At 41.2% G+C, this 13,568-nt stretch overlaps 1 protein-coding gene across 1 annotated transcript in view; it reads left to right on the top strand.

Annotated features, from left to right (window-relative positions):
• The window catches only part of tecta (tectorin alpha), a 36,382-nt gene extending 27,113 nt beyond the window's left edge, over positions 1-9,269 (top strand). Inside the window, exons 26-35 of the mRNA XM_061086322.1 lie at positions 1,510-1,796; positions 2,426-2,706; positions 2,831-2,941; positions 3,534-3,736; positions 4,333-4,496; positions 4,588-4,836; positions 5,301-5,463; positions 5,550-5,634; positions 5,752-5,871; positions 7,426-9,269. Coding sequence (XP_060942305.1) covers positions 1,510-1,796; positions 2,426-2,706; positions 2,831-2,941; positions 3,534-3,736; positions 4,333-4,496; positions 4,588-4,836; positions 5,301-5,463; positions 5,550-5,634; positions 5,752-5,871; positions 7,426-7,529 — 1,767 coding nt within the window. The 3' untranslated portion in view covers positions 7,530-9,269. The remainder of the gene's footprint in view (positions 1-1,509; positions 1,797-2,425; positions 2,707-2,830; positions 2,942-3,533; positions 3,737-4,332; positions 4,497-4,587; positions 4,837-5,300; positions 5,464-5,549; positions 5,635-5,751; positions 5,872-7,425) is intronic.
• The last annotated feature ends 4,299 nt before the right edge of the window (positions 9,270-13,568 follow it).

The raw sequence follows: 13,568 nt of genomic DNA, 5'->3' as shown, positions 1-13,568 counted from the left end.
CAGAAAAGCCCAATAACTGAAATACGAGGGGAATGTGGATGATGATGTTACTCTGTGTACTGTGTCGTAAGAGAGGCCCACTGATTAAGATTGAGACTAAAAAAGAAGATAACAAGATAGATCCAAACCATGAAAATCTCTAATAACGTTCTAGTATCACCTAGAATCCAGCTTTACCTGAACATGTAATAATACTTGACTGATTCTCTTATACAGTTATCTCCATTTTCACTTAAATTATTGTGTAATATTGTGTGTTCCTCCAAAGCTGAACAGCATTTAGACCTTCATATCACCTCCCTCTGTTCTCTATCTTCCATGGGCTGAAACTTTACCGTTTAGATTCACTCCCACAGTTCTCCTCGACCTCTAATCCATTTGAAGGAGGCACCAGTTTGGAGCCAAAGAAATTCCTATGAAATTCCCTCCCCTGTTTAGCACCAAAATCAGTGACAGGCACCGAAATCATCTGGAAATATTGTGTTAGTTCCGTTTATCCAACATCAACCACCCACCCAACAATTTTCTCTATTCTTTCATGATTATTACCAATTTACCCTTTATACCTTTGAGCTATTTGCCCTTATCTAATTTCTCACAGTTCAATTCACCAACCACCCTTTGTTCTAACAACCTGACAGATCTCCTCCTTATCTGGCTCCAGGCCAATCATCATAGGAGAGCGCTCTCACTGCAGTAGTTAATGACTTACTGATTAACTCGAGTCTTGAGTGAGTCTTAATCCTCCTTGATCTGACTGAGCCATTGACTACTTCATTCATTTTTGGAATGCCTTAAGAGCTATTTTACCAGCAGTGGAAGTATCAATTGCAGGATCATCTCAGGTTTTCCTTTATCGTCTGTTATATGTTACTATACTATTTCAGCACATGTGAAATCAGCTTATGCAACAACCAGGTTTTCACGTCGTTCTTTTTCCTGCACATTCGGTTACTGGTTCTAAAAAAAAGGAAATCAATATATTTAAAGCATAGAAATACAGATTATTGTACAGGGTTCATACACATTTTGACCAATGGATTTCCATGACTTTTCCATGACCTTTCAATAACTTTAAACCAAATTTCCATGACCGAACATTTTGTGAAATCTCTGTGTATACGCAAAAAAGTGACAAAATGTAGCATTCAAACTAACAATGAGAATTCCAAGGCATACGGTATACCTTAAATGACACAAACCCAAGTATGCCTGCTTATATTTTGAGAGTATTTCTTTAAAAGCATATGAATTATTTAAAACTAAGCGTAAATGAAGTGAACGACATGAAAATATGAATATAACAAATTCCCATGACTATTCCAAAACTTTTGGGAGATACTTTTTTTCCATGACTTTTCCAGGCCTGGAAAAACACATTTTAAAATTCCACGACTTTTCCAGGTTTTCCACGACCGTACGAACCCTGATTGTAATAATTTGGACACAAATCTTGATACCCTTGTTGTGTCCAATCTGAAATACCTAAACCTCTGTGTGTTTCCTCAGGTCAATGGCACAACGGTGTCGCTGCCATTCCTCACAGGGCTGATGACACGTCTGTCCACATCTGAAGGCTTCATCGTCATCGACACACCGCAGGACATCCAGATCCGGTACAACCGCTTCAACACCCTGAGCATCACCATGGGCCAGCGGCTGCAGAACAAGGTGTGTGGCCTTTGTGGGAATTTCAACGGAGACGCCAGCGACGACTACATCACCTCCAGAGGCAAGCCGGCCGTCAGCGCCCTGGAGCTGGCCCAGAGCTGGAAGACCAACGGTATGCAGAACAGGTGGGTTTAGTACAGAAACTGTGAACCGTGCACGTATAAATACTCTTATGAAACATATTTCTCCTGGGTGGGATGTGTATACTCTCTCATTCTGCTGTGGTCTCACGTAAACTACAAGCCTACTAGCTTTGTTGACCATTTGCATGGAGCATTAGTTGTAGTCAGAAGTCTGGTACCTGCACAAACTTTGTAGAAACAGGCTACTGTTGTCATATTTAAGATTAAGATTAAGATACATTTTATTATTTCACACACATGCACGCACAGGCACACTCATGCAAGGGGAAATTTAACCTCTGCTTTTAACCCATCTGGTGCAGGACACACAGAGCAGTGGGCAGCCATGTACGGCGCCCGGGGAGCAGATGTTTGGGGAGTAAGGTGCCTTGCTCAGGGGCACTAGACAGGGTAGGGAGAATCCTCTTGGATTTTTTAACAGATCAATCCAGGTTCGTCTTTTTGTTGTTTCTCCGTGGAGTCGAACCAGAGACGAACCAGAGACCTTTTCTGCTCATAGTCCAAGTTTCTGTCACTAGTCCAGCGGCCTCTCCTGACCAGTTAATGCACATTATATGATATCAAATTCCACAACGAGACAACAACCTTTGATATCCGTCTCCTTCCTGTAGTTGTGACGAGACCCAGTACGTGGCTCTGGCCCAGTCATGTGACAACACAGCGGTGCTGGCGCTGCAAGGTGAAGACGCCTGTCAGAAGCTCACCCAGGTGAAGGGCTTCTTCCAGCCGTGCCATGGCCTGCTGGACCCCCGGCCCTTCTACCAGTCCTGTTACCTGGACGGCTGCTACAACCACCGCAAGGCTCAGGTGTGCGGCTCGCTGGCGGCCTACGCCGAGGCCTGCCGCTCCCTGGGCACCCTCACCACCAAGTGGATCACCCAGGAGAACTGCTGTAAGGGCACCGAGAGACACCAGCCACATTCCTAAAGCTGCCGGAACTGTTCACTGTGCATCGTTCATGGCAAATAAAGCCTTGTGTGTGTGACAGTTAACCTTGTGTGTGGACCTGTCTTTAGCAGAATGGATCTATGACCCCTGTGCAGGAGAGATCTGCACAAACTTCACCTGTGAGCTGGAGAACGGAGGCGACCTGTGCGGCTGCCCAGAGCTGCCCACCAGCACAGGAGGTGAGCACGTCACAGGACACCACTGGGATCTCATCCAAGCTTTAATCCTGTCTTGATTCTTAGTACCAACTACTGAGCATGACTTTGAACAGTTGAAAAATACGATTATCAATGTAATATGATACAAATTCTTTCTGTTCACGAGTTCATGTACCATGAACCAGAATTATGTCAATACCAGGATATTAGCGATTAACTAAAATTGACTGGTTACCGTTCTGTAAATCAACTATTTTTATGTTTTAGTTGCTTTGCATCAAATCATACTGGTGTCTTCAGTAAGTTACGTATAAATAAATGTGAATATTTTACACATATTGAATGTATTGTCCATTTAAGATAAAATATGTCTAATTTTAAAGTTATAGACACCACACCTTTAGAAATTGTTCCAATATATCAAATATTTCAGCATCATTGTTGTCACAGAGTAGTTCAATATTTAAACTTAAGAATTTGATATCAGAAAAATAAAAAGTCTGGTTTCCTTCTGATTGAAAAACGTCAGTATGAAACCATCCATTTCCATTGACTTTTCGTAATAATGTTGTGAACCAGTGATGAATAACAACTGTGATGTTGCCCGCGGCAGGTGATGATGACATCATACAGGCAGAGGTGATGTGTAAACATGCGCAGATGGAAGTTTCCATCTCCAAGTGTAAACTCTTCCAGCTGGGCTTCGAGCGAGAGGACGTGCGGGTCAACGATGAGCACTGCGCCGGCATCGAGGGCGAGGACTTCATCTCGTTCCGCATCAACAACACCAAGGGACACTGCGGCTCCATCGTGCAGGTCGGTGAACTGGTCCTCATCTCATGTTCACTGGTTTACTTTAACATGAAACATTTGACTAACTTCAATGAGAAGCCGTATTTCAAACAAAATGATTTTAAGAATGTCAGTAAAGTCTATTCTGCTTGTACTCGTTTTATTCTAAGATGCCAAGCTTTTAATTTATATCCCAAACCTGCTCATGTTACTCCAGTAACTTACATCCTACACGTGATACTGGAGTAATCCACCAGAGGGCGCACCACACAACTCAGACTGTTGCATCCCATAAATAAAAAACATGGTGACACAGTAGGAGGTTAGTGTATTGTTACTTCTGAGACAACAGGAGAAGAAGCAATCACAGCGGCATCATGGTATGTGAGGACATTAAATCAACGACGTTGTGATGATGGCGTTGTGCTTACTGCCCCCACTGTTCATGTTTATATTGCATCTTGCGGATATGCATCTAAAGACGTGCACAACCAAATCAATCAACCAAATATATCTCCGTCTTAACAGTATAGCAATTAATTATAATTATGATACGTGTAATATTCAAGCTTTGTTTTGTGATGCCGATTGTTGTAATTCTAACTTTATCCCTCCAACAGTCGAACAGCACACACATAATGTACAAAAACACGGTGTGGATAGAGAGTGTGAACAACACGGGGAACGTCATCACCAGAGACAAAACCATCAACGTGGAGTTCTCCTGCGCCTACGAGCTGGACCTGAAGATCTCCCTGGAGACCGTCCTCAAACCCATGCTCAGGTGAGACCGAAGACGTTAAGACACAGAGAGACGAATGCAATAAACACCTTGACTCATGTTCTTTATCTCCCTCCTCCCTCCCATGCTCCAGTGTGATTAACCTCACGTTACCGACCCAGGAGGGAAACTTCATCACAAAGATGGCTCTGTACAAGAACGGCTCGTACCGCCAGCCGTACAGGGAGGGGGAGGTGGTGCTCAGCACGCGGGACGTCCTGTTCGTGGGCGTCTTCGTGGAGGGCGCCGATGAGAACCAGCTCATCCTCATCGTCAACATGTGCTGGGCCACGCCGTCCCGCTACAGCAGCGACCGACTCCGCTACATCATCATAGAGAGGGGGTAGGGCCAGGAGCTCCAGCACAGACACACACAGAGTACAGACAGGAAGTTAGATGTGCAAGAAAGCTGTAACACAAAAATGGCTACAGGCGGAACCCCCAACAGAGACTGACTGGATAGATACTGTAACTGATATTCAAAATATGGAGAGAATGTTTTTTTCACTGAATGTACGATTTGACAAATATTTGCAGTATTGGGAAAAATGGATTGTGTTTTTAACCTCACAGGATCATCACTGATCTGCTACTATATGAATTGACATTTATCATCATCAGTGTACCATCTGTAAAAATGTATAGGTGACCAAAAAGTTTTTGTTTTTTTTTTCTTTCTTTTTTTTTTGTTTGTTTTGTTTCGTTCTATGTGTGTATGTTCATTGTATCTTTGTTTCTTTAAAAATAAATTATTAAAAAAAAAGGAAGTTAGATGTGTCTCTTTAACATCTGTCTGTCTGTCGCTAGGTGTCCAAACATCAAGGACAACACCATCGGCATGGCAGAGAACGGCGTCTCGCTCACCTGCCGCTTCCACGTCACCGTCTTCAAGTTCATCGGGGATTACGACGAGGTCCACCTCCACTGCGACGTCTCGCTCTGCGACTCGGACACAAACGCCTGCAAAGTGGTGAGAAACTCACGAGTGGAATCCTGAGACAAAGTGAGGATGAGGAGACGTGTGCTGTGTTAACGTTGCGTGTACTGTCCGTCCAGAACTGTCCACACAAGAGGAGAATGTACTCAGAGGACCAGAACCATCAAGAGCACATACTGAGTGTGGGACCCATAAGAAGGAGAGGTGAGTCTCACTTTGAGTCCTGAAACTAAATCATTTCCAATCCCTTATCAAAGCTGCAGAGATGAGTTCCTCAGCTTATTTTAGGACTTTGACAACTCTCATGTCCCGTCCTCTCAGAATCCGACTGGTGCGAGTACCACAACGGAGGCTGTGAGCAGATCTGCTCCAGTAAAGGAACCGGACCAGTGTGCAGCTGTGTGACTGGGATGCTGCAACGAGACGGGAAAAGCTGCCGGAGTAAGAATCAGACACACAAACTCACACACACACACACACACAACAATTTACTGAGCAAAGCCTTGGAATAGTGGCGTCAAGGCATCAAACAATCTGGTATTTTCAGATGGGTCAGGCAGCAGCACTGTTACCTGCAAGTCACTGAGCAGGGAAGGGATTGCCCAGATCAGATAAGGGTCTAGATCAGTGGTTCTTAATCTGGGTTCGATCGAACCCCAGGGGTTCGGTGAGTCACTCTCAGGGGTTCGGCAGGGGTCAAAACACACACAGTATAGCCCGGTTCACACTAGCAATGTCTGGCCATTTTTGTCGGCCGTCAAAAAATTGGCTGCCCACAATTTGGTAACACACAATTTTTTTTCGCCGTGTCAGATTGCAAACATTTTGTTGCTTAGTAAAAGTGTGTTACACAAAAGAAATTCAGGCTACTTGTATTATTCGTGACGTCACACTCCGCAGTGATAAAGCTGGTTGCAGCTGATCACGCCACATTGCTTATCTTTGATATCTGTGCTGCTTGGTGCGCTCAGTAGTCAACTTGTGGCTGTTCTGATTGTACGTCATTCAGCAGAGACAGCTTCAACAGCAACTCTTCAGAACAACAACGCCCTCAACGTTTTGGTGTCACCAAATCGTACCACACCCCCTTATTGCCCTTGAGATACTCACACTGTTTGTTACAACGTATTTGTGCGAGCAATCCTTTTTGATAGTAGACATGAAAATTAAGAAAAGGAACAGACTTTGTTGCGAAAATGATATGAAAGTTGCACTTGCCAAGGTGAAGCCGTGCATTCCTGAACTTGTATCTGAAAGGCAACAGCAAAAGTCACATTGATTTGCAGTAAATATTCATTAATTTATGTTTTTGTTGGTTTTTATGGTTGGTTTTGTTCTTTGAACACATTGATTTTGTGTGCAACTGATGCATGGTTCATTTTGTGCACTAACAAAATATATACCTATGTTTTGAAGAAATCATATTTTATTTTTCCAATTACGAAGGGTTCGGTGAATGCACTGATGAAGCTTGCAGGGTTCAGTACCTCCAATAAGGTTAAGAACCACTGGTCTAGATGCTTCAGGTTTTTAAATGTGGATAAACAAAGTGAATAATAATTAAATTACATATATAACACACAAAGCTCCAGTGAGTGATGCTGCCTGCTCATATGAAGTCGGGGGTTTATTTCTGGGCCTTTAATCAAAGCCAAATATTTTAAATAGGCCTAAAATAATGTCAACTTTAAAATTAGCTGTGGGGAAAAAGATTTTATATAAATAAATACACAAAACACATTCACAAACATAAACACAGTCAAAAACTAAATCTGAAATTAACTTCATATATCAAAAAATATAAATGTTTTGATTGGCCTAATAACTGAGATAGTTATTGCATAGTTATTTAAAAGGAGACAATGATGCAGCAATAAATAAAATAGGATAGAAATGTAAGAAATGTATCTGTAAGAACTGCAAATCACCATATACGCAGTACAATTAAACAGAAACAATAATGAATGCACATCTATTGTTGTGGTCTTCTCTCAGCCGTGAGCTCGAGCTGCACCGCTCCACCTGCGGTTCCTCTGCTGGTCGTCGGCGCTGTGATCTCCGTGTTCCTGGCTCGTGCTCAGACGCCTCTCCTCTCCTAACAGCCCGAGAGCCGAGGGCGACGCCAGCGGACGAATCGAATCAAACTCACGAAAGACTTGAAGAGGCACAGCAGTGATTAGACAGTAGATCGGCTGTGAGACAGATTTCTAGACGGAACTCGTAGTTTTCTCCCTTCAGCTCTGCTTCCTCCATTATTTACATCTCATCGCTGTATCGTCCGTCTCTTAGAAGACACTTTCGCCATCTTCAGACCTGATGTGAACTTCTGTCCTGAGAGATCCGATCACAAGTAGGTTAGGAAACCAATCAAGAACCGTAGGGGTTTTATTCTTTAATTTATCTGAAACAAAACAAGGAATTTGAAGGTTGTCGTGATTTTTTATTTATTAGGATTTTTCATTATTAATGAAAATTTTACAGCCCTAGGAAATAGCCAGCAGATTAGTTGATAATGGAAATAATCATAACATCCAAACCTGGATGCAACAGACCGACACATCCTGCAGAAATGCTCATTGTCAGAATCTGTAAAGCAACACGATGCAACTTTTTCACCTTAAAACTGCAGCTTTACATTGAGTTGATGGTTCAGTGACAGTGTTATCAACGTCCCACTGACGCACACGCTCCACCAATTGGGATTCAGTCTCAACTGTGAATCAATAATCACATTTTTACAGCATTAAATATCTAATTTAAACCAGAATTATTGTAAAAAAAAATTAACTTTGCAATCACAAATTGTATTTGACATTTTCATTTTTAGTTTGGTCCATGTCCTGTGCACTAACATGGAGGAGGAGTTTATGACCTATGCTGCAGCCAGCCACCAGGGGCTAGTTGAGACACTTTGGCTTCACTTGTAGGGACTTACCTGTTTCCTTTTTTTCAGTAGACAGCTTCAGAGTCATAGTTATTTGATCTTTCCACATATTTGACATATCCAGAAGGAGAATATCTGATCCAGACCAGCTCTAGATGGGATCCGGTTGGTACCATAGCCACTGTATTACACTGACTCTGTATATACACCTGCAGTACGTGTCTGTCCATACCCAGAAAGATTATTGCTCGGTACACATAACCTCTAAATGTCCTGCTGTAATTTATTCACTTCCTACGATCTCCGGATAAACTTCCGTTCAGTTTTTACCAAAAATAACAGAATAAAATGCATAAATTTACTAAATCTACATGTGGAACACTTAAATCTCCGTGACAGAATATTTCGTAATGCGTAAATGGAAGTTATAAGTTTAACCAGGATGTCGAGGGGGAGTTTGTGAATAAAGTGAGTATTTATATGTGAGGAGAGCACCTTGTGAAATGAATACTCGTAAATTTTAAACTAGTACCACGTTGTCAGCGTGTTGTGGCTGTAAGATATATTCGGCCAGTTGTAGTTTTCTCATGTCGCTGCATATATGTTCTAACGTTTCCCCTCACACGTTCTGACTGTGGACATAATACTGTCAGCAAAGTAAGTATAAGTACACTCCCCACACAGTATCTTTGTACTCGGCACCTTCATGTGTTATAAGTGTCAGAGTATCACCACATATCTGATGTAAACCTTCAGTGTTCTTCAGTTGAAATTCTAGTTTTTGTTATTAGTCCTGTTTTTCTACCTTCTATGTACAAATGTACAGTCCCTGTCACTTTGGTGGTTTTATGTCTCGAGCGTTTTTAATAATCAGTATCTTTGTGTGTGTGTGTGTGTGTTTGTTCAAAAACCTGACAACAGATGTATTATCGTTTGAGAGCAGCGTCACCGTATAAACAACTCAATAAATGAAGAAGTTCTCAATGTCAGTGTGAGTCTAGTTTTACTCGATGCAGCAAATAGGAAGCTTCGGCTGTTCAGTGCTGAGAGAACAGAACTTTTTGTTCGATATCATCTCTGAGGTTTTGTAGTTTTTCAAGATTTCAGATCCAGCAGAACTTAGGTAAAATGGGATTCTCCTTAATACTATGACTTTTTCTCATAAAAGTACAACTTTAATCTCTGCATATTATGATTTCTTTTCAATTTAGACTTTATTCTTGTAATATTACGACATTATTCTTGAAATTTCCGTATTTGCAAAGCAACACTCCATACGTATTTCTTAAACATAGCAAATTTTAAACCCCACATGTTCAGTTGTATTACATTGCACCAACCGTGAGGATGTCTGGAGTTCAAATTAGAAATACAACCAGTCCAGATGTTTCTTCTCCTGCTGACACAGTTTCTAACAAAGTGATTTGAGTCATTCACTCCGCACCTTGAATTGTGTCCAACCTGAATGTTCGGAAATTAATTGAATGAATTCTTTCCAACGTGAAACATGAGGTGTGACGCGCCCTCCAGGGATTAATGTGCACTGTCGCCATCAATTAAATATCAGTGACGCCTCCTGGTCACATGTGGAAACTGTGTGCAAATTAACTACCTTCCAACAAGCAGGTGTGTTTGTTTGTTTGTTTGTCAGCAGGATTACTACGAAACTGTGTAACAGATTTCCACGAAATTTGGCAGAAGGATGCAACATAGGGTAAGAAAGACCTCATAACGTAGAGCTGCTTAATTAAAGCTGAAATCCTCTTCATGTACCAATTGCCAACGTTCCGATCATTTCATTTGAGCCAAATTGACCAAATTGGCCTGCATACATGCCACTAACCTACTGGCCACTAACCTACCTGCCAACCTACGTGCACCCTAAGCTGCGAAAAACCAGAGTCTTCTGCCGGAGAAACGCTGAAGAAGAGACGATAGTCAGAAAATAGCAGAAGAGTCATGTAGAAAACTTTATTTGCAAAGAATTAAAATGTCCAATTTTAGATTTGTATGGGGGAGGGTCTCCAACTATAACAACAACAAGATATTAAACAATTTATACTATATAGCAATCAGCTACTTTCAATTCTAATAAAATGATCTGTCGTACATCTAAAAAATTGCATTATACAGTATCAATTGCTGTTATTTTGACAACTATATCAAACAGTGAATCTTTAAACTCTGAAAGTTCAGTCGGATTTCTACCTTAACACCTTAAGTGTCTTCTCTTTTGATGCATTATGTAATTGACTGGAGCTGCTGTCGCCTGAGAGGATAAATCCAAGGTGAGACAAAATACCTGAGCGTCACTCAGAGGAACTTTTTAACCTTTTCATAACTCAGATCTTCTCACATCTGGCGTCTTGCAGCTGGACGGTCAGAGGTCGATCAATCAAACTGAAACTGTAACTGAAATGTCCCCTCCAGCCTCAGTGGTGAATAAACCCTTGACCTTTGCACAGTGGCGATTTGAGATAAGTTGAAGTTGCAATCGCACGTAAAAAGGATTGTGCAGATGTTGCCGCTCCCTTCCACGGATTACGATTCCATTCTGAGGCAACAAAAGCACTGAGGATAAGAATGTGTTTCAAGCTCTTAATGGACATTCAATCAAAAGTGGACTTAACTTATTCTGTTTTCATCTCTTCAGCGCTTTGATTCCATTTCAGTGGAAACAATCAGCGTGTGTGCAGAGGGCAGAGTGACCCACAGACGTGAGAGGACGTAGACCCAGTAACACTGAGAGTAAACCTACGTTATGATAAGACCTCAAAGTTAAAGTCAGGTCTAATCTTAAATAAACTGAGTAATACTTCTACATCGGTCTCATTAAAAACTGAGTAATACTTTAATAGAAATGAGTAATACTTCTACATCAGTCTCTATAAAACTGTGTAATACTTCTACTTCAGTGTCATTTAAACTGAGTAATACTTTAATACAACTGAGTAATACTTCTACATCAGTCTCATTTAAACTGTGTAATACTTCAACATCAGTCTCATTTAAACTAAGTAATACTTCTACATCAGTCTCTATAAAACTGAGTAATACTTAATAGAACTGAATAATACTTCTACATCAGTATCGTTTAAACTGTGTAATACTTCTTCATCAGTCTCATTTAAACTGAGTAATACTTTAATAGAACTGAATAATACTTCTACATCAGTCTCATTTAAACTGAGTAATACTTCTACATCAGTCTCATTTAGACTGTGTACTTCTACATCAGTGTTATTTAAACTGTATCATACCTCCACTCTCAGTGCAACGTCTATATGTTTGTTTGTGGAATTCCAATACCTCTCCAGTACTTTGCTCTATTTTGACATTTCCTCATGTATATATTGCATGTTTACTTATTTTTACAAATGCTTCCCATTATGTTTCTATCCCCTTTGCTGTTGCTGTAACATGGAACATTTACAATGAAAAGGATTATCTTATTTTATCATTAATTAAATGTATAGAAAGGTGAATTAGTGAGGGGAAAACTGAGGGTTTAAAGTTTCCAATATGTTCATCAGATGGTTTTAAGGCAGCATTTTTATTTTATAAAAGCAGAAGACAGTGATGTTTCATGTAAACCCACATCAACTCATTCAGTCTCTAGATGTAGGCCAGTGATTATTCAACACCTTGTTCTGTTGTCATGTTTCCAGTGAAAACACAGTTCAACCCAGAGTCTCTTGGCCTCATTTGTCGGCCTTTGTGGTGAATATTGAGCCTGTTGTGTTTCTGTGGTTACATAAGTTTGTAGGTGTGTGTATATATGACTGTGTTTACAAGTGTGTTACTCTAATCATCAATTTTATTGGTCGGTGGAGAGAGCAATCGATGACCAAGCGCACGTCTCCGCGTTGCATGCGTTTTGCGCACTGCGGCAAGGATAAACGCTTCCCGTGATGTCGATCCTTGCCTGCTAATTGCTCATTACGGTCCACGCTATCAAATAGCACATCACAGTGGAAAGATTTTATGTAAATCGAATGATAGTTGTAAAAAAAAGCTTACTTCCTGTTGCCAGTAGATGGCGCCATCACTATTATTACGTACAGACTAATATATCTGTTCAAGTAGGGGCTCTGATGTAGCTTGAGCAATTTTGTGTCAATTGGACCATGTTACAACAACTTTATTTTCACACTGATCAGTAGGTGGCTCTATGACCCTGAACTAATATTAACATATGGATGTGTTCAGGTCAAGATTGTGATCATAGGTCAGTAGTTCAGAGCCAGTTGGATAATGCAGAGTGGATTTACAAAGTACTTCCTGTTTCATGGTGAATCAGTAGGCTGCGCTATGATACTGAGGAAATATTGACACATAGAGCTGTTCAGGCTTAGTCTCTGATCACGTGACAGAAGTTTGGTGGTGATAGGACAATGCACAGTGGAGTTATAACAACATCGGCTCCTTTCGCCAAAGGACACCATGTTGTCGTAAACATTGATGTGCGGCGACGGATCATCCTTCGCCGCACATCAATGTTTATACGGTTTGAGGAAATGTCTAAATTCTGACCATGATCCAATGAGTTGACGTATGTGAAGTATGTGTGATAAAGGAAGGTCGGTGTTTGATTGACAGCTGATCTCTGTGCGGAGCAGAAACGTCACCACGACGAACTTTGATCAACAAACATGGAGACAAAAGAAGTTAAAGATTTAAACACAGAAAATCACTGCTTTTAATGATTCGAGTCTATTTGAGTTTACAGAACTCAGCTGTGTCTCCATCATCATAAAGCAAAACTCCAGCATAGAGAGGCTGAGTGAATGTGGTCTGGACTCTGTGGAGGAGAGTCATGGTGTCAGAGACTCTGTAGAAGGACAAGATACCTGCACTGTGATCCAGGTACACTCCTACTCTGGAGGGCCGACGACCTGACACTGATCTTGGACCTGACACTTCAGTCCTGATCCTGTTGTAATAAAAGATATAACTGTTTCGATCAAGATATAATGACCAAGATTTATCATTGAGTCCAAATACACATTCAGGTGAGTTTCCTGCTCTGCTGATATTCTTGTATGTGACTGCTACACAAACTCCTCCTCCCACCTCCACCTCCACCTCCCAGTAACAACGTCCAGTCAGAGACTCTCTACTGAGGACCTGACAACAACCAGTGAATCTGTCTGGGTGATTAGAATAAGACTGATCTTTAAACATACGTGTTACTTTTCTGTTTCCCTCAGATAATAACAGACGTCTGTATGCTGTGTTTGGATCCAGTGTGATT

The sequence above is a fragment of the Limanda limanda genome, chromosome 14 (genome assembly GCF_963576545.1).
Source record: "Limanda limanda chromosome 14, fLimLim1.1, whole genome shotgun sequence".
Classification (NCBI taxonomy): Eukaryota; Metazoa; Chordata; class Actinopteri; order Pleuronectiformes; family Pleuronectidae; genus Limanda; species Limanda limanda.
The sequence above is the reverse complement of the archived record's forward strand: the minus strand, read 5'-3'. Positions and strand labels throughout refer to the sequence as shown.